The sequence below is a fragment of the Stegostoma tigrinum genome, chromosome 31, assembly GCF_030684315.1.
Source record: "Stegostoma tigrinum isolate sSteTig4 chromosome 31, sSteTig4.hap1, whole genome shotgun sequence".
NCBI classification, from domain to species: Eukaryota; Metazoa; Chordata; class Chondrichthyes; order Orectolobiformes; family Stegostomatidae; genus Stegostoma; species Stegostoma tigrinum.
In genome coordinates this window covers 25,762,064-25,784,305 of record NC_081384.1, presented here as the reverse complement: position 1 = coordinate 25,784,305, position 22,242 = coordinate 25,762,064, and the positions used below count along the sequence as shown (strand labels likewise).

Here is a 22,242-nt window from a genome sequence, read left to right as displayed (position 1 = left end):
GACTGGGGATTCTGTTTTTGTCATTTTAATCCATTGTCATCTAAATAACAACAGAGCAAGCATTCCTTCACTATGGTACTTAGGGTCAACCTTGACTTTTAGGTTTAGATCCTGACCTGGGACATAATCCTGAAACCACATGGTTCAGAGCAAGAGTGCAACTAACTAGGCTTTGCCTGGGAGAGAAATCAGAGATCCTGTCTATGTCTTAGTGGTATTGTTACTGGGCTGTCAATCCAGAAACCCAGGTAGTGTTGTGGGAACCTGAGTTCAAATCCCACAGGGCAGATGGTGAAATTTTAATTCAATAAATGTCTGGAGTTAAGCATCTAATGATGACCGTGAATCCATTGCTGACTGTCGGAAAACCACATCTAGTTCACCAATGTCCTTTAGGGAAGGAAACTGCTATCCTTACCTGGTCAGGCCTACATGTGAATTCAAACCAACAGCAATGTGGTTGACTCACAACTGCTCTCTGGGCAATTAGGGATGGGCAGAAAATGCTGCCTAGCCTGTGATGCCCTCATGCTGTGTATGAATAAAGAAATGTGCACTATAACTTCAGCAAGGATTGGTAGTAATTGAATTTTGTGAATGCTTTGTATCCTCTCAGTAATATTTGACTCATTAGCTGACTATTGGATGATCTATCTGCTCCAGTAGCAGGATTGTGAACTCTGTGATGTAATGTTTCTACCTTGCAATTAATGAAGACCTATCCCACTGTAACCGCCCCTAGCTTCACCTTCAAACGTATGAACTGTGCTATTCAGTGAGAGTCCCCGATAACAGAATAGTGAACTTTCCCTGAGAAACCTCTCACTTGCACGTCAAAGCAACACTATTCCACCATCCAGCTAATCTCATAGGCAATGGGCTTTTGGTCATTTATAACGAAGCTTATGGTGGACTTCCTCCTCTTTTTAGATCCGTCGTATTGTTGGTGACTTTGGTGTTCCCATTGCCATCTTTGTCATGGTGCTGGTGGATTTCTTTATTAAAGACACTTACACACAGGTCAGTATGGTTAGTCATTAATATCTGGTCATTTATGACTTTTCTTTGGCTGGAAAGGTAAGCAAGATTTCCCTGGCATTGAGATGACATGTCTGGCAGTGAGAGATTGAAACTGTGTTTGCCTCTGTGACAGACTGAAAACTCACTTCCAGGCAGCAGACTGGTCCATGCTATTTTATGAAATTATTGCCCGAGCGTCCAAAAGCTTTTTGATAGGATTGTGATGGGTGGGTTTTCTATAGTTAACCTGTGTTCATTTCACTTGATCCCTGATTCCTTTGAACATGAATGGTTCAAATATCGAACTATTCCAGTTGAATTAGCAGATGGAAGACTGGTGGCACTCTATTGTTACAACACAAACAGGAAGTCCTAGAAACTTTCCGCAGATGTAGCAGGATTTAAGAAGAAAATAAAACAGAACTAATATTTCAAATCATTGAACTTTTATCGGACCTGTTAAATTTTATATACATGATAAGCTTTAAGCTGTACTGAGTCAGTGAATGTAGAAGATGGAGTGATTCTGAGATGGGAATGGCAAAAGAATTTAAATGATTAAAAGTCTAATGGTGAAGACCAAAAGGGAATAGATATGGAACAAATAAAGAAATAAGAATTCGGATTGGGGAAATTTAAATGAGCAACATGGAATCAGCCCCAACGTCTTCCACTCAAAATCAACCAAACACATAAAGAAGGTCAAAGGTATTGTCTGAAATATTTAAATTCAGTGTTGTACCTGGAAAGTAGTTATGTGCCTAAACAAAAAATGTGTTGCTGTTCAGTTTATCAAAGTATCACTTTTTAATTCTCTCATTGCTCCCACTTTAACCTGTCTGTCCTTGGTTCCCTGTACTGTTTGAGTGAAGCTCAAGTAAACACAAAAAGTTGCACCTAATCTTCCAAATAGTAAATTTATAGCCTTACGGTACTGATATTGAGATCAACGTTTGCAGGTCATAACCTTTGCACTTCTTTTAATTTCTCAGTATACAGCAGCCCTTGTTTGTGATTCTGCTTTGCCTGTTTAAATCTCCATAAGATCCATTTTCTGTTTCTTTACTTCTGCCATTACCACCACCTTTCGCCTTGCGCCATCATCCCTTTTGTCCTTTAATTGCAGGATTCCGCCCTATTACCCACCTTGCCTTTTAAACTTTTGCCTTAGCCACTTCCTGCACTCTGTACTTGATCAAAATTTGTTACATCTCTAATTACTTTTGTTTCTGACAAAAGCTCATTGACTTGAAATGTTAACTCTGCGCTGTCTCCACAGATACTGTTAGACTTGTTGTGTATCTCCTGTGTTTCCGGTTGTTGTTGTATATTTCTAGCTTTAATTCCTGTGCTGCTATGTTATATGTTCCTGATTAGTTACACTCCAGAGTTAAAACCTGCCCATTTTGGAAATCCTAAACTTTGGTTAGAATCATAGAGGTCGACAGTATGGAAACAGGCCCTTCAGCTCAACTTGCCTATGCCTGCCCATTTTTCACAATTAAATTAGTCCCATTTGCCTGCATTTGGTGTGTATCCCTCCATATCTATCCCATCCATGTACCTGCCTAACTGTTTCTTAAATGACAAAATTGTACTCGCTGCAACAACTACCTCAGGCAACCCATTCCAGACACTCACCACTGTCTGTGTAAAAAAAATTGCCCCCTGGATGCTTTTGTATCTCTTCCCTCTCAACTTAAACCCACACCCTCTAGTTTTAGACTACCACGGGGAAAAGCTGTCGAATATCTACTTTATCTATGCCTCTCATGATTTTATAGATCTGTATAAGGTCACCCCTCAATGTCCAATGCTTGACGGAAAATAGTCCTAGCCTATCTAACCTCTCCCAAAATTCAAAAATCTGATCAACATTTATTTTTCCGTTAGGTAAATGTGGGAGGCTCTATAGAATGAGGGAATGAACACCAAATGTTGTGAAAAATTGCTGTTTTTATGTGGATTCATCATTAATTTGCTTCTCAGTAGTTAAACATGAGATCGGCTTGTGAACAGGTCTGATTTTGAGCTCACCAAAAATTAATCTCTCTCAATGTGTTGATTACCATATGCATGATTGTTTATTGTACAAAGCTATTTACTCAATTTAATTCTTTTCTTTGTAGAAACTCTTTGTTCCAGATGGGCTTCAGGTGACATGCCCCCACAAAAGAGGTTGGTTCATCAACCCGACTGAAAAGCTTCCTTGGTGGATGATGATAGGTGCAGTTCTTCCAGCCATGTTAGTTTTTATCCTTGTCTTCATGGAATCTCAAATCACAACGTAAGTGCCTTGAAGGCAGTTTCTATGTCCTGAAGTATTGATAAATGTATATTTATACAGTAGTACAATCATACAGCACAGAAACAGACCTTTCAGTCAAACCAGTCTCTGGTGACCACATTCTCAAACTGAACTAGCTCCATCTACCTGCATAACAAAGTGTGAAGCTGGATGAACACAGCAGGCCAAGCAGCATCTTAGAGCACAAAAGCTGACGTTTCAGGCCTAGACCCTTCATCAGAGCAGTCTAGGCCCGAAACGTCAGCTTTTGTGCTCCTGAGATGCTGCTTGTCCTGCTGTGTTCATCCAGCCTCACATTTTATTATCTCGGATTCTCCAGCATCTGCAGTTCCCATTATCTCAGATCTCCATCTACCTGCATTTGGCTTATATTCCTCCAAACAATTCTTATCTAAATGTTTTTAAAACATTGTAACTGTACCTGTATCCATCACTTTCACTCGAAGTTCATTCCACATACAAACCGAGCTCTCTGTAAAAAGTTGCCCCCATATCTTTTCTTATATCTTTCCCCCATCATCTTAAAAATATGCCCCCAGTCTTCACCACCCTACAGAAAAGGCACTTACCATGCACTTTATCTATTACTAAATAATCCTCTATAAGGTCACCCCTCAACCTCCTACACTCCATTGAGAAAAGTCTCAGCTTATCCAATCTCTCCAAATAATTCAAACTTTCCATTCCCGGCAACATCTTGGTAAATCTTTTCTGAACCCTCTCCAGCTTGATAATATCCTTCCTATAACAGGGTGATCAGAACTCCACACAGTATGCCAGAGGCCTCACCAATCTCAACATTACATCCCAACTCCTGTACTCAAAGGTCTGAGCAATGAAGGCAAGAGTGTTAAATGCTTTCTTAACTGTCCTGTCCAAATGTAAACTTATGTAAACTTCAAAGAATTGTGTACCTGAACCCTTAAGTCTCTCTGTTCTACAACACTGCCCAGAGCCCTATTTGTAATTGTATCAGTCCTGCCCTTTTCTTGTTTTACTAAAATACAACACCTTGCATTTAATCAAATTAAACTCCATCTGCCACCCTTCAGCCCATTGACCTAATTAATCAAGATCTCTTTGTAATCTTAGATAACATTCTTCACTGTCCACTGTACCACTAATTTTGGCATCATCTGCAAACTTATTAAACATCTATATTTTCATCTAAGTTATTTAAATAAATGACAAACAGAAGTGGATCCAACTTTGATCAACGCTGGTCTTTGCCTCTCCTAATGCATATAAATCCTGTCTTTCAGAATCACCTCCAACAGCTTACCCACTCAAGTCTACAAGTCCCAGCCTTCTCCTTACATCCCTTCTTAAACAAAGACACAACATTAGCCACTCTCCAGTTATCCAGTGCATCAACCACATTTACAGATGATACAAATATTTCAGCAAGGGTCCCGCAATTTATTCTGTAAATTTTCACAACATCTTGGGATACACTAAATCAGGTCCTGGATATCTATCAACCTTTAGATTTTCTAAGACCTCCACCATTTCCTCTTCTGTAATGTGGACTGTTTTCAAAACAGCAATATTTATTTCCCTGTGTTCTCTAGCCTCCATTTCTTTCTCCACAGTAAAAACTGAGTTCAAAAGCCAAATTCATGTTTAACTGCCGAGAACCAAATTGATAATGAATTCACACAAAGACAGCTCTTACATCATATGTTGTTTATTCCCTGCCTCATTCATGTTGAATGAGCTGTGACTGAAAATATAGCTGCAAAGTTATTTGAAGGACATCCTAGAGCAGAAAGTCAGCATGACAAATGGCATTATCCACTATCCACTATCGTTTTCTTTCAAATTCCTTTGCACTATAAAATGCAAAGATGTGCAAGTTAGATGGATTGGCCATGCTAGATTGTCGGGAAGTGTCCAGGGAAGTGCAGGTTAGGTGGATTAGCCATGGCAAATGGGGGCTACAGGGGTAGGATGGGATGTTCATTTCAGGGTCAGTGCAAACTCAATCGATTGAATGGCCTCTTTCTACATTGTAGGGATTTTATGATTCCATGATTTTAAAAGGGGATACATCTTTGAATCTGGAATTATCACAGAAATAAACATGAAAAATTAGAGTTATGATTGAATCATTAGTTTTATTTATTGGTTATTTTATTATTTGTTTGGAATAAAGAAAACCTTGACATATTTACCAATTTTTCCCTTTCTGTCACTCTTCTGGCTTATATTTTCTCATCATTGCATCTGCCACCTTCAGGCTCAACCATTCCCATGCTCAGCAGGCCAGTCTCCCATAAATTTCAATTTATCAAAAGCCCTTCTGCTTGTATCCTGTTCCACATCAATTCAACATCTTTTCATTATTGATCTACAATCCCTTCAAATTCAGTTTTAAAATGCTTATCCTTCTGTTAGAACCCTTTATGTTCCTTATTCCTTTGTACATTTCTCTCTCTTTAAGCTCCCACTGCCCTATAACCATGTGCCACACAGATCTCCATTTGTTCCATTCCAATCCGTTATGCATTTTGTTTCTCTTCATGCTGAATTTGGTGCCCATGACTTTCCCAACCACCCAGATTAATGGTCTGGAATTCAATCCCTTTCCACCTTCCGCTCCTCTTTATAAAACCTACTAATTTATCTTAGGTTGTTTACTAATGGGAGAATCATGGATGTTAAGGAAATAAGGGAAGCTAGTGGAGATGTTTTGGACTTTGTACATATTGCCAGAGAGATGTTTGCAGGCTTACATCACATTATGGTGGATAAATCCCCTAGGCCAGATCAAGTCTATCCTCAGATGTTATGGGATGCTAGGGAAGAAATTACAGAGGCCCTTGCAGAGATTTTTGCTTCATCTTCAGCCACTGATGAAATTCCAGAAGATTGGAAGGTGGCTAATGTTATTCCATTGTTTAAGAAAGGCAAGCCAGGGAACTACAAGTCAGTGAAACTGACGTCCGTGGTCAGCAAGTTATTGGAGAGGATACTGAGGGACATGATCAACCAACATTTGGATAGTCAAAGTCTGGGTAGGGATAGTCAGCACAGATTTGTATGCAGGAAGTCAAGTCTGACAAATCTTTTAGAGTATTTCAAAGAGGTAACCAAGAGGATAGATGCGGGTAGGGCATTGAATGTTGTCTGTATGGGCTTCAGTGAGGCCTCTGACAAGGTCCCACACGGCAGACTAGTCATGAAGGTTAGGTCGCATGGGATCCAGGGAAAGCTAGCTAGTTGGTTTCAAAACTAGCTCAATGGTAGAAGGCAGAAGGCGATCATTGAAGGTTGTTTCTCAGACTGGAGTCATAGGACTAGTGATGTGCCAGAGGGGTCGGTGCCTGGACCTTTGTTATTTGTCATTTACATAGCTGATCCGGATGTGAATGTACAAGGCATGATTAGTAAGTTTGTGGATGATACAAAATTAGGAGGTATTGTTGATGGCAAAGAAGGTTATCAAAAAAATTACAGCGGGACCTTGATCAGATGGGGAAAATGGGCTAACAATTGCCAAAGGTAATTCAATACAGATAAGTGTGAGGTGTTGCACTTTGGAAAGTCAAGCCAAGGTAGAACTTATACAGTAAATGGTAAGGTCCTGAGGAGTGTTGTGGAACAGAGGGACCTAGGATTATGAGTACATAGTTCATTGAAAGTGGTGCCACAGGTGGACAGGGTGGTAAGGAAGGCATTTAGCACACTGGCAATCATTGGTTGAGGCATTGAATATAAGAGTTGTGATGTTATGTTACAGTTATATAAGTCATTGGTGAGGCTGCGCTTGGAGAACTGTGTACAGTTTTGGTCAGCCTGTTGTATGTAAGACAAAATTAAACTGGAAAGTGTGCAAAGAATATTTACGAGGATGTTGCCAGGATCAGCAGGCCTGAGTTATAGGAAGAGGTTGGCCAATCGACTTTATTATTTGGAGACATGGCTCAGCGGGTCTTCATTATAACCGTCTTTACCCAGGTTCCCATTCCATATGATCCGATATCAGTTATGATGCAGTCTAGCTATTAATGTACAGACATTAACCCCATACGTTACAAATGTAAGGTAAGCATTTCAGAATGCTTATCTCTGGCTATGCTCACTAAATAAAAAATGCAACTATCTGACCAGTTCTTTGTTTCTCTTTCAGACTTATCATTAGTAAGGCAGATCGGAAGTTGGTGAAAGGCTCTGGATTCCATGTGGACTTGCTGTTGATTGTGGTAATGGGTGGAATTAGTGCCCTTTTTGGAGTGCCTTGGCTCAGTGCTGCCACCGTGAGGACTGTCACTCATGCTAACGCCCTAACCATGATGAACAAATCTGTGGCACCAGGTGACAAACCTCAGATTCAAGAAGTAAAGGAACAGAGAGTAACTGGACTAGTGGTTGCTATTCTAGTGGGTGAGTAAGAACAAATTAGTCCGCGGAAGGATTTTTTTTAGGTATTTGCTGCAGCAAGCCTGTCATTTAGGCACATTATTCAGTGAGTTGTATCGCAGGTTGACATCATGTAGAAACACTTATGCCCTGACAGGTCAGTCATATAATAATAATTTCTTAATATAGGACAAATAACACAGTATAAGGTTAATAACTGTTGGAATACATACATTAATATTTGTTGTGCATGTTTACATTTGTTGTTCAGAATTCTTTCTTGACAAAATTTGCAGTTTGTGACCCTGCACAATCTGAGAATGGATCAGAACCCAAATTATAGACATTTTCTCTCTCTATACTTCTCAATCTCTCCCACTGCTGCACCATAATTAACTAGCATTGTTGTGGTGTGGCAAAGTTTTTAAGGATGAAATTATCCTTTTGTTTTAGTTTATATTGAATATTTCTGCATTTTAATTAATAACCTATGTTTGTGAAAAAATGTGTTTAAAAGATTTAAAATAGATGTAATTTGCAAAATGTTTCACAAAATGGGTTTGCTAACTCAATGTACCGATATATTGTGGTAACCTCAGCCGTTGCAATCTCAAGCATTTTGTCATAATCACAGATACACATTTCCTCAGAGTGGGCCATGAATTATGAATTTGTATCGTACGTAGATTCTTTCTAGTTGGTGAGTTTTTCAATTTGCAAAAAAGCCAACAGCACAGCTTTATACTTTAAACAAGATAAAAGATTAGTTTAAAATGCAAACACAGCTGAGCATTTTTTGTTAGCTATTTTCTTAGTTAAAATACAGGGACAAAGATTTTAAATAAGGTAAAAATTGTATATGAAAAGGAAAATGAGATCAGTCATAATATTATAGCTAACCTGGTTGAAACAGAGATTCTGAAGTGAAGAGGCAGAATGCAAGTTCAGCAGCTGTGATATCTTCTGTAGTTGAACAAATGAAGGTAGCTTCAAAAGATGGACTGAGCAAAAAAGATTGTGAGTGAGTAGAGGTTCCCCTTCAGCCCCACCACACCCGGCACTTTTCCCTGCAACCGCAGGAAGGGTTACTCCTGCCCCTACACCTCCCCCCCACCCCCATCCCAGGCCCCAAGACGACTTTCCACATCAAACAGATGTTCACCTGCTCATCTGCTAATGTGTTATTCTGTATCCGCTGTTCCCGTTGTGGCCTCCTCTACATCGGGGAAACCAAGCGGAGGCTTGGGGACCGCTCTGTGGAGCGCCTATGCTCGGTTCACATCAAACAACTGCACCTCCCAGTCACGAACCATTTCGACTCCCCCTCCTATTCCTCAGACGACATGTCCATCCTGGACCTCCTGCAGTGCCACAACGATGCCACCCGAAGGTTGCAGGAACAGCAACTCATATCCCGCTTGGAAACCCTGCAGCCCAATGGTATCAATGTGGATTTCACAAGCTTCAAAATCTCCCCTCCCCCACCTCATCCCAAAACCAGCCCAGCTTGTCCCTGCCTCCCTAACCTGTCCTTCCTCCCACCTATCCCCTCCTCCCACCTCAAGTCCTACCCCCAGCTCCTATCTCCCAACCTCATCACACCCACTTGACCTGTCCGTCCTCCCTGGACTGACCAATCCCTTCCCTAACTCCCCACCTACACTCACCTTTATTGGCTCCAGGCCTGCTTCTTTGACCTGTCTGTCTCCTCTCCACCCATCTTCTATATATCTCCCCCTCTCTCCCTATTTACTTCAGAGCCCCCTTCTCCACCCCCATTTCTGAAGAAGGGTCTAGGCCTGAAATGTCAGCTTTCCTGCTGCTCTGATGCTGCTTGGCTTGCTGTGTTCATCCAGCTCCTCACCTTGTTATCTAATGATTAGAGGCTGTTTTGTTTCACTTTAAGAACTGTACGAGTTGATGGCTCTTCATGAAACAATGAACTGTGGATGTTGGAGATCTGAAACAAAATCAGAAACTGCTGGTAAAACTCAGCAGGTCTGGCAGCATGTGAGGGAAAAAGGCAGAATTAATGTTTTGAGTCTTAGGATGCTTCATCAGAATACTTGGTTTAAGATACCTTGGTTTAGTACAGCTAGTCTGTACTTCACTTTATCTCCCTGTTAAGGAGCTGTGGTTATTTCTCTCATCGTGTTTAAATAATTTTCCTCGGCCAGATTTATTAATGAGCTCAAAGCTTACAAATGGTGCATGCCCAAGCTGTTGAATCATTCTCCAACACCATCCATGACCTCATCACCTCAGGGGACCTCCCACCCACAGCCTCCAACCTCATTGTTCCCCAACCCCGCACCGCCCGTTTCTATCTCCTTCCCAAAATCCACAAACCTGCCTGCCCTGGTCGACCCATTGTCTCAGCCTGTTCCTGCCCCACCAAACTCATCTCCACCTATCTGGACTCCATTTTCTCCCCTTTGGTCCAGGAACTCCCTACCTACATCCGTGACACCACCCATGCCCTCCACCTCCTCCAGGACTTCCAATTCCCTGGCCCCCAACACCTCGTTTTCACCATGGACATCCAGTCCCTATACACCTGTATTCCGCATGCAGATGGCCTCAAGGCCCTCCGCTTCTTCCTGTCCCGCAGCCCCGACCAATCCCCCTCCACCGACACCCTCATCCGCCTAGCCGAACTCGTCCTCACCCTCAACAACTTCTCTTTCGATTCCTCCCACTTCCTACAAACAAAGGGGGTGGCCATGGGCACCCGCATGGGCCCCAGCTATGCCTGCCTCTTTGTAGATTACGTGGAACAGTCCCTCTTCCGCACCTACACAGGCCCCAAACCCCACCTCTTCCTCCATTACATTGATGACTGTATTGGCTCCGCCTCTTGCTCCCCAGAGGAGCTCGAACCATTCATCCACTTCACCAACACCTTCCACTCCAAACTTCAGTTCACCTGGGCCATCTCCAACACATCCCTCACCTTCCTGGACCTCTCAGTCTCCATCTCAGGCAACCAGCTTGTGACTGATGTCCATTTCAAGCCCACCGACTCCCACAGCTACCTAGAATACACCTCCTCCCACCCACCCTCCTGCAAAAATTCCATCCCCTATTCCCAATTCCTCCGCCTCCGCTGCATCTGCTCCCACGATGAGGCATTCCACTCCCACAAATCCCAAATGTCCAAGTTCTTCAAGGACCGCAACTTTCCCCCCACAGTGGTCGAGAACGCCCTTGACCGCATCTCCCGCAACACATCCCTCACACCCCGCCCCCACCACAACCGCCCAAAGAGGATCCCCCTCGTTCTCACACACCACCCCACCAACCTCCGGATACAACGCATCATCCTCCGACACTTCCGCCATCTACAATCCGACCCCACCACCCAAGACATTTTTCCATCCCCACCCTTGTCTGCTTTCCGGAGAGACCACTCTCTCCGTGACTCCCTTGTTCGTTCTACACTGCCCTCCAACCCCACCACACCCGGCACCTTCTCCTGCAACCGCAGGAAATGCTACACTTGCCCCCACATCTCCTCCCTCACCCCTATCCCAGGCCCCAAGATGACTTTCCATATTAAACAGAGGTTCACCTGCACATCTGCCAATGTGGTATACTGCATCCATTGTACCCGGTGTGGCTTCCTCTACATTGGGGAAACCAAGCAGAGGCTTGGGGACCGCTTTGCAGAACACCTCCGCTCGGTTCGCAATAAACAACTGCACCTCCCAGTCGCAAACCATTTCTACTCCCCCTCCCATTCTTTAGATGACATATCCATCATGGGCCTCCTGCAGTGCCACAATGATGCCACCTGAAGTTTGCAGGAACAGCAACTCATATTCCGCTTGGGAACCCTGCAGCCCAATGGTATCAATGTGGACTTCACCAGCTTCAAAATCTCCCCTTCCCCCACCGCATCCCAAAACCAGCCCAGTTCGTCCCCTCCCCCCACTGCACCACACAACCAGCCCAGCTCTTCCCCTCCAGCCACTGCATCCCAAAACCAGTCCAACCTGTCTCTGCCTCCCTAACCTGTTCTTCCTCTCACCCATCCCTTCCTCCCACCCCAAGCCGCACCTCCATCTCCTACCTACTAACCTCATCCCACCTCCTTGACCTGTCCGTCTTCCCTGGACAGACCTATCCCCTCCCTACCTCCCCACCTATACTCTCCTCTCCACCTATCTTCTTTTCTCTCCATCTTCGGTCCGCCTCACCCTCTCTCCCTATTTATTCCAGAACCCTCACCCCATCCCCCTCTCTGATGAAGGGTCTAGGCCCGAAACATCAGCTTTTGTGCTCCTGAGATGCTGCTGGGCCTGCTGTGTTCATCCAGCCTCACATTTTATTATCTTGGATTCTCCAGCATCTGCAGTTCCCATTATCACTTCCACATTGGATATTGGTTTAGCCTAGATCTGGAGTGCAGTTCCACCCATTGTCTTTTAGCCAAGATAATTAGCCTTTTAACTGTCTCAGCTACTAGTTTGGAGAAAGCGCAATCTTTAACTTTATTTGTGCTGTCAAAAGAGCTATTCACACCTTCAGGGAATCCATTATCACGGATTTTCATTCACTCTTGGAAACGTTCATTGAATTTGCAAAGCTCTCTTGAGATTCTCCTAGAGATAAGTACACTTTGTTCCATTTGCTACTGAATCCACAAGGGAAGGTATAGGGCTACTTGAAGCCATTTTGTGAGATTTGTGGCATCCATTTTGTAGTCAGGTTAACTTTCATTACAAAATATACCATTATAACTCCAATTCATGACAATTGCAGTCCCAGCAGAGGTTTTAACAGGACGTTGTGAGCAAACAGAAAATTTCTGTGTAGTCTAATTGGAACTATGATAGTTGCACATTGCATAACAACAGTACCTCATCTAATCATAGAGCCACCTAAAGTACTTCCAAAAATTAATCACTTTCGCATACAGTTATGCAGCTGAAAATAGTGCCCATTTTGTACTTAGCAACAGCGTCAAAATCAGCAATATGATGATGGGCATGTTGGGTGAAGGTCAAATGTTAGTTGAAGCACCAAAGAAACAATATGCTTATCTTCAAATTGTATAACAAGTATAGAGTTTTGCATTCCCTTTGTGTCTTTCACAGACTTGATGTCCCAAGCAATTTACAGCGTGAATAATTTATTTTGAAGTGTAGTTATTGTTGTAATGTACATTATACCACAACTGATTTGCACATAGCAATGTGTCACAAAACAGCACTGGGGTCATAGCCAGGTGCATTCACTTGTACGTCTTTTAAGCTCCTCAATGTTTCAATTAATAGTTCTCTGAAAATTCATTGGATAAACATATGGATGATAATGGAACAGTGTAGGTTAGATGGGCTTCAGATTGGTATCACAGGTCGGCACAACATCGAGGGCCGAAGGGCCTGTACTGCGCTGTAATGTTCTATGTTCTATGCATATGGAAAAGCTGCCAGTATTCAGTTATCAGTAAGCTGAAAAAGTGTACAAGACTAAATACTGAATAACAAAGACAACTTTATTGTGACTGGCAGACCTGTAAGAAATCAATATTATCCATCACATTGAGATTGTAAGAACTGCCAGTGCTGGAGTCTGAGATTACAAGGTGTAGGGCTGAATAAACACAGCAGGCCAGGCAATGTCAGAGGAGCAGGAAAGCTGACATTTTGGGTCTGGACCATTCCCCGGAATGGGAATGGTCCAGACCCAAAATGTCAGCTTTCCTGCTCCTCTGATGCTGCCTGACCTGCTGTGTTTATTCAGCCCTACAACCTTGTTATCTATCACATTGCACTGATAGCTCCATGATCTGACTGTTCACTGAAAATTGTGAACTAGTTATTTAGGAAAACAAGTATAAAACTTGGTTATAATCCAATCCATTAAATATCCTCTCAATATGTTAAATGACTTAATTTTACAGGTGTATCTATTTTCATTGGAAGTGTTTTGCGTATGATCCCACTTGCTGTTCTGTTTGGAATCTTTTTGTACATGGGAGTGACATCTTTGAATGGAATTCAGCTATTTGATCGAATACTCCTGCTCCTGGTCCCACCTAAATATCATCCAGACTGCGTCTATGTCCGAAAGGTTAGTTCTTGCATTCAAACAATATGATCTATTGAAGAGGCAGGTGTTGGTCACAATGAATCAGATTTACATGTAGATATAATAGTGAGGCCAACTGCCAAAGTGGATAGAAACTTTCTGCAAACACCAATGTGCAGTTAAGCTCTGAAATCAGCAAATTTCTACTAATCTTATCTTCCTTTCACTGTTTATTTTGGTTTCTATGCACGATTCAGTGCAGATTAAATATTCTAACTTATCTCTGGATCAAAATTTATGCTCTTTGCAAAGTATTTGATGATAGAATGTTTGCCTTTTTCACAGAGAACTCCAAACTCCTCTGAGACTTTTGCTTCAAAATCACTCTTAATTAGAGGATAGTCCAGCACAAAATCTCTTAGAACTTTCAAGGACAAGTGCAGTGATGGCCCCATCTATTGCTAACAAAAATGGGCATCATGAATATTGCACTTTCTTTCATGGGTATCAACAAAGTCAATCTGATCGAGAATAACTGTTGCAAGAAAGGAAAATACCTTTTTTGAAGAAAAAGAACAAAGTCATTTCTCACGGACTGAGTGTCAAAAGCTTTGGACCCGTCCCGAATATGACATCAAAATGTCATTATTTGTTTTCTAGGTTCGAACCAGGCGCATGCATTTGTTTACGATCATTCAGATTCTATGCATTGCAATTCTGTGGGCAATCAACAAGTCTGTAGCAGCCTTGGGTTTCCCCTTCCTGCTCATCCTGACTGTTCCCCTAAGAATGTTTGTACTCAACAAGATCTTCACAAAATTAGAGATGAGAAGTGTAAGTATTTAAATACGTGAGTAAGAAAGTCTTCTGAATTTATCTTCCATAAGATGTATAAACCTATAGTGCTGAAATCCACAGTAACAGTAGTTGGCATTTGGCATCTGCTGAAGATTAAACGTTAATCTTCTGGACACCATTACAAACAAAAGAGAGAAGAATCATTGGTACTGCAAAAATGCTAATTTTAAAAATAATTTATTTGACCAATTTTGTTTGCTAGCTGTAATAATGTCGACAGACAATTCATCTGATGAAGTAACAGAGAAAATGTGCCTTTCAATTAGCCTGGGCAGGAAATGCACAATGATTAGTAGGTGTGTTTGTCCACCAGTGAAGTTGGGACAATTGGAAATGAATGGTCATGTGATGAAACTTCCAGGAATACATACAATAGGATGGCAAATGAATAGACTGGAGCTATTTTCCTTGGACCATAGGAGGCTTAGGCATGACCTAAGGGATGCTCATAACATCATGAAGGGCATGGATAGGGTGAATAGTCAAGGTCTTCTCTCAAGTATAGGTAGAGGGCATAGGCTTAAGGTGAGAGGGGAAAGATTTAGAAGAGGCCTAAGGGACAATTTTTTTCAAGTTGAGGGCAGTACATGTGTAGAATGAGCTGCCAGAGGAGGTGATAGAGGCTGGTGCAATTATAACATTTAAAAGATATCTGGATGGATACATGAATAGGAAGGATCTATAGGGAAATGGGCCAAATGCTGGCAAATGGGACTAGACTAACTTAGGATATCTGGTCAGCATGGACAAGTTGGACCGAAGGGTCTGTTTCCATGTTGTACATCTCTATGAACTCTAGAAAACAGGTTTCTTTTGTCCATTCTTCATGAAGTAGGCTTATGTTGACTTTTATTATCTGCTCTATGGAACTTTTGTGTATTTTGGTGAAGAAAAAGTTTCAACCTTCTCTTGTTTGTACTCATTGAGACATTTGCTCAATGTTAGGGTTACACAATTAAATGAAAGCAATTTTACAGATCGAAAGTGTTTCCTTCACATTGTTAAATCCTTTCTGTCATGTCCTGGAACATACAATAGGTATTGGATAATTAGGTTTGGTTTTTTCTCCTGTTGAGATGCATAAAGGTCATTTTTCTATCACATTATATTGATTCGTCATTGTACCTTAAGAAAATCAATTTTGATGATGATTTATTAGAAAACTTTGTTTCAATATTAACAATTCATTGGAGTACCTGGAAACAAAATGTTTCACTGACATTACTAAAACTGAAACAACTCCCAGAGTCAGAAGCAACAAAATTCTGGAAAAATATTTGAATAAAGTTTTTTTTCCAATGGTGATCTGCAGCACTCCCTTTAAGAACTACAGCTGTACACAACCAGTCTTGGTTACTCCAATTCTGCTCATCTATCCACACAGTTGACTTTAACTAACTCTATCCTCATTTCATTGTAATTCCCCTTATTTAACACATTTGTATCTGCCCCAGGTTACTCACTCTTGAACTGAATATTAAATTCTATTGTTATGATGACCACTTTCCAAGGGATCTTTTATTTTGAGGTCATTTATTAAACCTGTCTCATTAACCATTACCAGATCAAAGATAACCTGCTCCCATGGATGGCTCCGTGACATATTGCTCCCGGGATTTTTCTCTGAAGCACTATATAAATTCATTGCTGTAGCCACCCTTTCCAATTTGATTAATCCAATCAACATGAAAATTCAAGTCACCCACACTTATTGCTCTATTCTTTATGACATCCTGGTTGACTTATCCATATCTTCATCATGTGCTGCCATTTGACATTGGAGTAAACAATGACTAGCTTAATACTTTGATCAACATTTTCATTCTGTTCACATTCCCCCAACATTCCAAGCTTCCTATTGAAGTACCATTTAAATTCTCCATCTCGCTCACTGTCCTTGAAGTTCTACACTGTTTCAATGAAACTCTGTACAAGTTCATGAACATGTTATCTTTCTAGTCTCTGTCAGTGTCATTTACTTTGATTCTCTTGGACCCTAATTATTGTTCTAACATTACCCCTGGCAGTAGGTGCTAACAATGGGGGATAGATGGGACAGTGTTTCTAAAGACTGGTAGACAGCATGCTGATGCTTAGTTTGGGACATCACGGATACTGCACTCGCAGCCATGTAAGAACCTGCTTCCCTTCATCCACCGAATTATCTTTCTTCCCATTAAGTTTATCCTTCTTTAACTCACACATTCCTTGTATCCTGTAAGTGTCATTTTGTTTTTAATTTCTCTCATTACGCTTTCTTTGTCACCTATTAATATCACTGCTGCCTTTTCAAGATTTCTGCTTGTCACCCAAGGACTTAAATGACCATGATATTTCTTTGACAACAAGGTGAAGAGCTGGATGAACGCAGCAGGCCAAGCAGCATCAGAGGAGCAGGTTCTAGGCCCAAAATGTCAGCCTTCCTGCTCCTCTGATGCTGTTTGGCCTGCTGTGTTCATCCAGCTCTATGCTTGTTATCTCAGATTCTCCAGCACCTGCAGTTCCTACTATCTCTGGATGATATTTCTTTGCCTATTTTTTCTGATATCATATTTTCATTCTGCTATGATTGCATTTTTCTGTCAAAATTGACATCAGGTGAAACACTTGAGATGTCAACTCTTGTTTCTCCAGAGATGCTGTCTGACCTACTGAGATTTTACGCTTCTTTAATGTGGAAAGCAAGTTGATTATTTGTCTTTCTATAAAATAGTATGGACCCATAGCAGCATTAAAATGGCAGCATCAATGCCCAAACTGGAATTCAATGAAGTAATAATGTTTTGATTTGTTTGTTGTAGCTGGATGGTGATGAAACAGAACCTACCTTTGACGAGAAAGAAGGAATAGACGTTTATGATGAGACCTCAATGCCAAACTGAGGATGTCTGGACCTTACAAGGACACCTTGCAAATGGTGCCTTACAAAACAAGAGAAACATTCACCTTTGTCTTACTTATTTTTCTTTGTTTGTTCAGGAAAATCTGCATAATAGCCGAAGATGACGACGAATGATTCTTGATTAATTTTCTAATTACATAATCAATGCTTATTTCAGTCTTAGCTTTAAAAATGTACATATATTAAATTACAAGACCAGCCAGTAGTTGGGGCTAAACGAAAACACAGTGTGATCATAGTAAACTGATTCAGAAATCTGATCACACTTTCCCCAGGATTAAAAGAAAACTTCAGAGGCACATTGACAAGAAATAAAATTTATACCATTTGCTCAAAGACCCTGCAGTTTTTTTTCCTGTTTAAACCAGGGTAAAAATGGAATGTTAAGTATTCATTGTTGGCTCCATTTTAAGCTGATTTGCTAAAGCCATTACCCATTTTGATTCCAATTCCATAGTAAATAATATAAAACAAAGAACTGCAGATGCTAGAGACCAGAAACAGACACAGAAAATGATGGAGAAAATCAGCACGTCTGGCAGCATTGTGGGGAGCAAACAAGATTCGCATTTCGAGTCTGGTGACCCTTCATCAGATCCTTTATCTGATAAATGGTCACTGGATTCAAAATGTTAACCTTGCATTCACCCCACAGATGCTGCCAGACCTGATGTTTTGGTTCAATCGTAACTAATGTTACTGTGGCTCTTGATGCTGAAGAGTTATTGCTGTCACTTCATGTTCAAACTAATTATATTATATTGCAATGTGCAATTGTAAATCCTATACAATGTTATTTTTTTACCATGTTGTCCTATCATTTTACAGGGTAAGCACAAAGCATAAAACTTTTCACTCTATTGTATGTCTTGGGTTACTGAGTTTCTACAAAGAAATCAAATATACCTTATAAAATAAGTTATTTTATTCATAATTATTTTATAAATTCAACTTTAGAGAAATCAGATGAAATTTATAGTTTTGAATTGAGTGTTTGATGGAAAAAGTCCTTTAAGAAATTTGAAGACTGAACATTTACATTGGGGACATTTATGCAGTGGTAACAGGTATGGAGGGCGTAGTTACCATCTTGCCTCTTCAGTGTGCATTACCTGGATTCATTGCCATTAGTATAGATGCAGGCAAGTTCACAAAGGTTTGGGGTTGGAGTATGTAAATTTGCCAACCCTCTCCTGCCCTTTGTGAGTTGTGAAATGTGAGGCAGGGATAAGCAACCCTCCAATCCCTCTCCTTAGTCTCTCAAGAGTACCTTGTGTTGCTCTGAATAGTTCAGTAACTAATTTGATTCTCAGTACATTTGAAGGAGAAACCTTCATGCTTTAAAAGACTTCTTTCAACAGATTCTATGTGCTCTTTTTCGAATAAATGGCTCGTCTCCAAATAAAAGCAATATATATTCTCTGTTGAATATTTTAATCAAGTGAGATGCTTTTTTAAAAAAAATTACATTTTGCATCAGTCAAGTTCCAGATAAGTCGCCCGATTCCTTTGTGTGCTGTTTTTATTTTGTTGTATACTTACTGACACATTTTACTCTTGATCCCTTTGACAAATGTATTTTCCTAATTCATCCCTCATTTCTGATTCATGAATCTTACTTACCTGCACAGTGGAGATTGATGCTTGAGTGAAATAGCACAATCTCAGCTTTCCTCTGTTGGGCTATATGAAAAGGGAGAAACTCCTTGTGCCTAACGAGACTTCATTTTCTGATTGTATTTGCATGTTCAAATACAGGTTAACTGCATAATATCTCAGAGAAAGGAAAGCACAAGCCATAAAAACCCTAACATTTCATGACTTCTTAAAAATGCAGTTTAAGATCATTCAAATTTTACTCAGGCATCATTGAAAAAGATTTCCTGCATCACATTAAGTAGTGAACACTTGTGAAAAAATATTATGCTTCTGAGAGATGAAGGGATAAAAGTGAAAACATCTTAATGATAAACTCATAGTCTTTTGATTACTAAATGGTGTGCTTCTTTCAGTTTGTTTTGCTTTTTTTAAAAATAAAGATTATATATGTTTAAACTATCTTTAATTGTCTTTTTTTGCCTTTTATTGTCATTTCTTTATCCTTTGTGTCACAGGGTCAAAATCCTGGAACTCTCTCTAAAATAGCAATGTGAGTGTACCAACATCAACACATTTTCTCAAGGGTAGTTAGTTAGGGCACCAAAAGCTGGCCTAGCCAGTGATGTCCACATGCCATGAATGAATGAAAAAGACAAAGAAGTCCAGTGACTCAATTGCTATAAAAACAACAAACATTTTTCCTAGAGATAATGGGAACTGCAGATGCCAGAGAATCCGAGATTTCAAAGTGTGGAGCTGGATGAACACAGCAGGCCAAGCAGCATCTTTGGAGCACGAAGTTGTTGTTTCGGGCCTAGACCCACCATCAGAAAAGGATCTGCTTTTCTGATGGGGGGTCTGGGCCCGAAATGTCAGCTTTTGTGCTCCTAAGGTGTTGCTTGGCCTGCTGTGTTCATCCAGCTCCACACTTTGTTAACATTTTTCCTATCCGTGCCTAATTTCTTCAGCCTCAATCAATTTATTACACAGTTATAACTGACTTATACAAGTGCCTAGATATATTCAAAATGGTTTTTTTTAAACAGTTCCCTACTGACAGATTTACAACACATTTTATAAAACTTTTTTGTTTTGACTGGTAGGAATGTCACAGCATTTGTTCAAAACAAACACATACCACATGAGGGCACTGTTGATTGATTCTTCATGACCTTCACCACTGAAGGTGGGCTAGATGTAAAATTTTCACCTGTCCATCCAGTCTGTCAGCAATATAACTGAAGTACTAGTGGCCAGATTTCAACAATACTTGGTAGATAGATAATGTATAGCCGACGGAAGAACTGATTAGTATTTTTGGAAAAGATGCAGTTGGCAAGTGGCTTCATTTAAAAGAACGTGGTGAGTTGTCACAGCTGTTAGCATGTGAGCAAGGTTTTCAGAACAAGTTACCAATGCGGGATTGGCCGTAACCTCTTCAGTGAGTTAGATGCTTTCAATGACACCTTTTCTTTCAGCTTTGTAGTTACAGTGCATCAACCAGAAGAGAGACTTAAGCTTGAATTAAGACAATGTGCTGGAATTCTGCACTCTACTGAATGAAATTGTCCACATTTAAGGAGCATTTATTAGCGTTGTCCAAACATGGAGGCTCCTTAGGTCATGAGGGCACAGTTTAGCATTCAGTTTTACTTGTATAAGTTCTTTCAGTGGAGAGGAAGTTTCTTCCTCAGATAGAAAAGCAATATCTTGAACAAAATGTACATAATATGCAAATAATCTGTAACTGCGAATCAACTGGATCTTTTTGGTCTGTGGGAATGGAGAAATGGGAACAAGATGTTCTCTCATCTTGTTTCATTTTGCCTTTAGTGAAGGGTTCGGCAAACTAAGTGGATTTGTTTGCTCAAAATCCAGCCTGGATATTTAAATAATCCAGGAATTAGTTACATAGCCTTTCAAAATATCTTACTGCTACCCAGAAATGTAGCTGGGTTTGTTGCACACCACTCCCCAAATCTGGATTGATCAATAGCTGCTGAAAGTGCAAACCAACAGCTTTGCACTTGGTTTTCTGTAATTCAGATGGCCAAGTAAAAAGATGTGGTTTTTCACCTTTTCACTCCCTTGATTCCTGGAGTCCAGATTGGCAGCATCTGACCTGAGAAGGTCACAGTGGTTTGCTTGGCAGCCTGCATCTCACACATCTCCTCAATAGTGCATTAAAAACTCCCTTTAATGGCACTTAGATAAATTATCAATTGCCACATGCCATTTGTGATTTTCCTCTAGAAATTGCCAGTTGTGTGTTAGAGGTGTTTATAGAATGAAGAAAAGAAGTAAATAGCAGTGCTTTGACAAATATTACAAAACACATGAAAAAGTAAAGTTCCACAATCCTACCAGACCATAGGGCCACTGTCTCATTGGAGAGAAAGGACTGATGGTGGTTTAACCTGTGGGTCACTGCATTTCAGGCAAGGGGAGAAGTTAGGATGGCATGTCCTTCATGGTAACAACAGCTGGTGTGGAACTTTAACCTACACTTTTGGCATCACCTTGCGTTGCAAACTAACAATCTTGCCAATGAGCAAAGTGCCCAGTCACAGTACAAAACAAAACAAGAGGGAAATATGATTTAGATGAAACTAGGAGAGGCTCTAGGCACTGGTATTTAACCCTCACAGTGTGTTTAGGATGTGTGCAATTCTTTAGGTTTATTTTGTGTCCTACAAAGTCTCCAGTGACTTGAACTTAATTTGTATATTCAGTGTGGCTCTTGGTTTATTTCATCTTCAAGAGAAAGTTGGACCCCAGAATTGTTGGAACGTTTGCAATTCAAAAATGTTGAAGTATCTCCAAGGATAATTTTCAACACTTTAAACGTTTGTAATAAGATCTGTCCATCTTTGAAAGCAAAGCAATATTGAAGGTGGTTAAAGAGCCTAGTTGTTTTGAGGTAAATGCCAGCAGATACAAGCCAAAATAAATCTTCAAAAGACAGAACAACAACTAGTTTTAAGATAATGTACATGCCCAGGCATTTCATTCCACATACAAACCACTCCTCGTGTAAAATAAAAATCGTCCCTCATTTCTTTGTTAAATTTTGCTTTTCTCACCATAAATATATGCCCCCTAATTTTGACACTACCCCCCCCAACCCGCATCATATGGAAAAGACACTTGATATTTA

At 40.7% G+C, this 22,242-nt stretch overlaps 1 protein-coding gene across 4 annotated transcripts in view; it reads left to right on the top strand.

Annotated features, from left to right (window-relative positions):
- Positions 1-19,514, top strand: part of LOC125466202 (anion exchange protein 2-like) — an 84,244-nt gene extending 64,730 nt beyond the window's left edge. For all 4 annotated transcript variants that reach the window (XM_048560417.2, XM_048560416.2, XM_048560419.2 and 1 more), the window contains 6 exons: positions 931-1,020; positions 3,150-3,307; positions 7,461-7,714; positions 13,599-13,768; positions 14,387-14,560; positions 17,386-19,514. In XM_048560417.2, the coding sequence (XP_048416374.1) occupies positions 931-1,020; positions 3,150-3,307; positions 7,461-7,714; positions 13,599-13,768; positions 14,387-14,560; positions 17,386-17,466 (927 nt within the window). In that variant the 3' untranslated portion in view covers positions 17,467-19,514. The remainder of the gene's footprint in view (positions 1-930; positions 1,021-3,149; positions 3,308-7,460; positions 7,715-13,598; positions 13,769-14,386; positions 14,561-17,385) is intronic.
- The last annotated feature ends 2,728 nt before the right edge of the window (positions 19,515-22,242 follow it).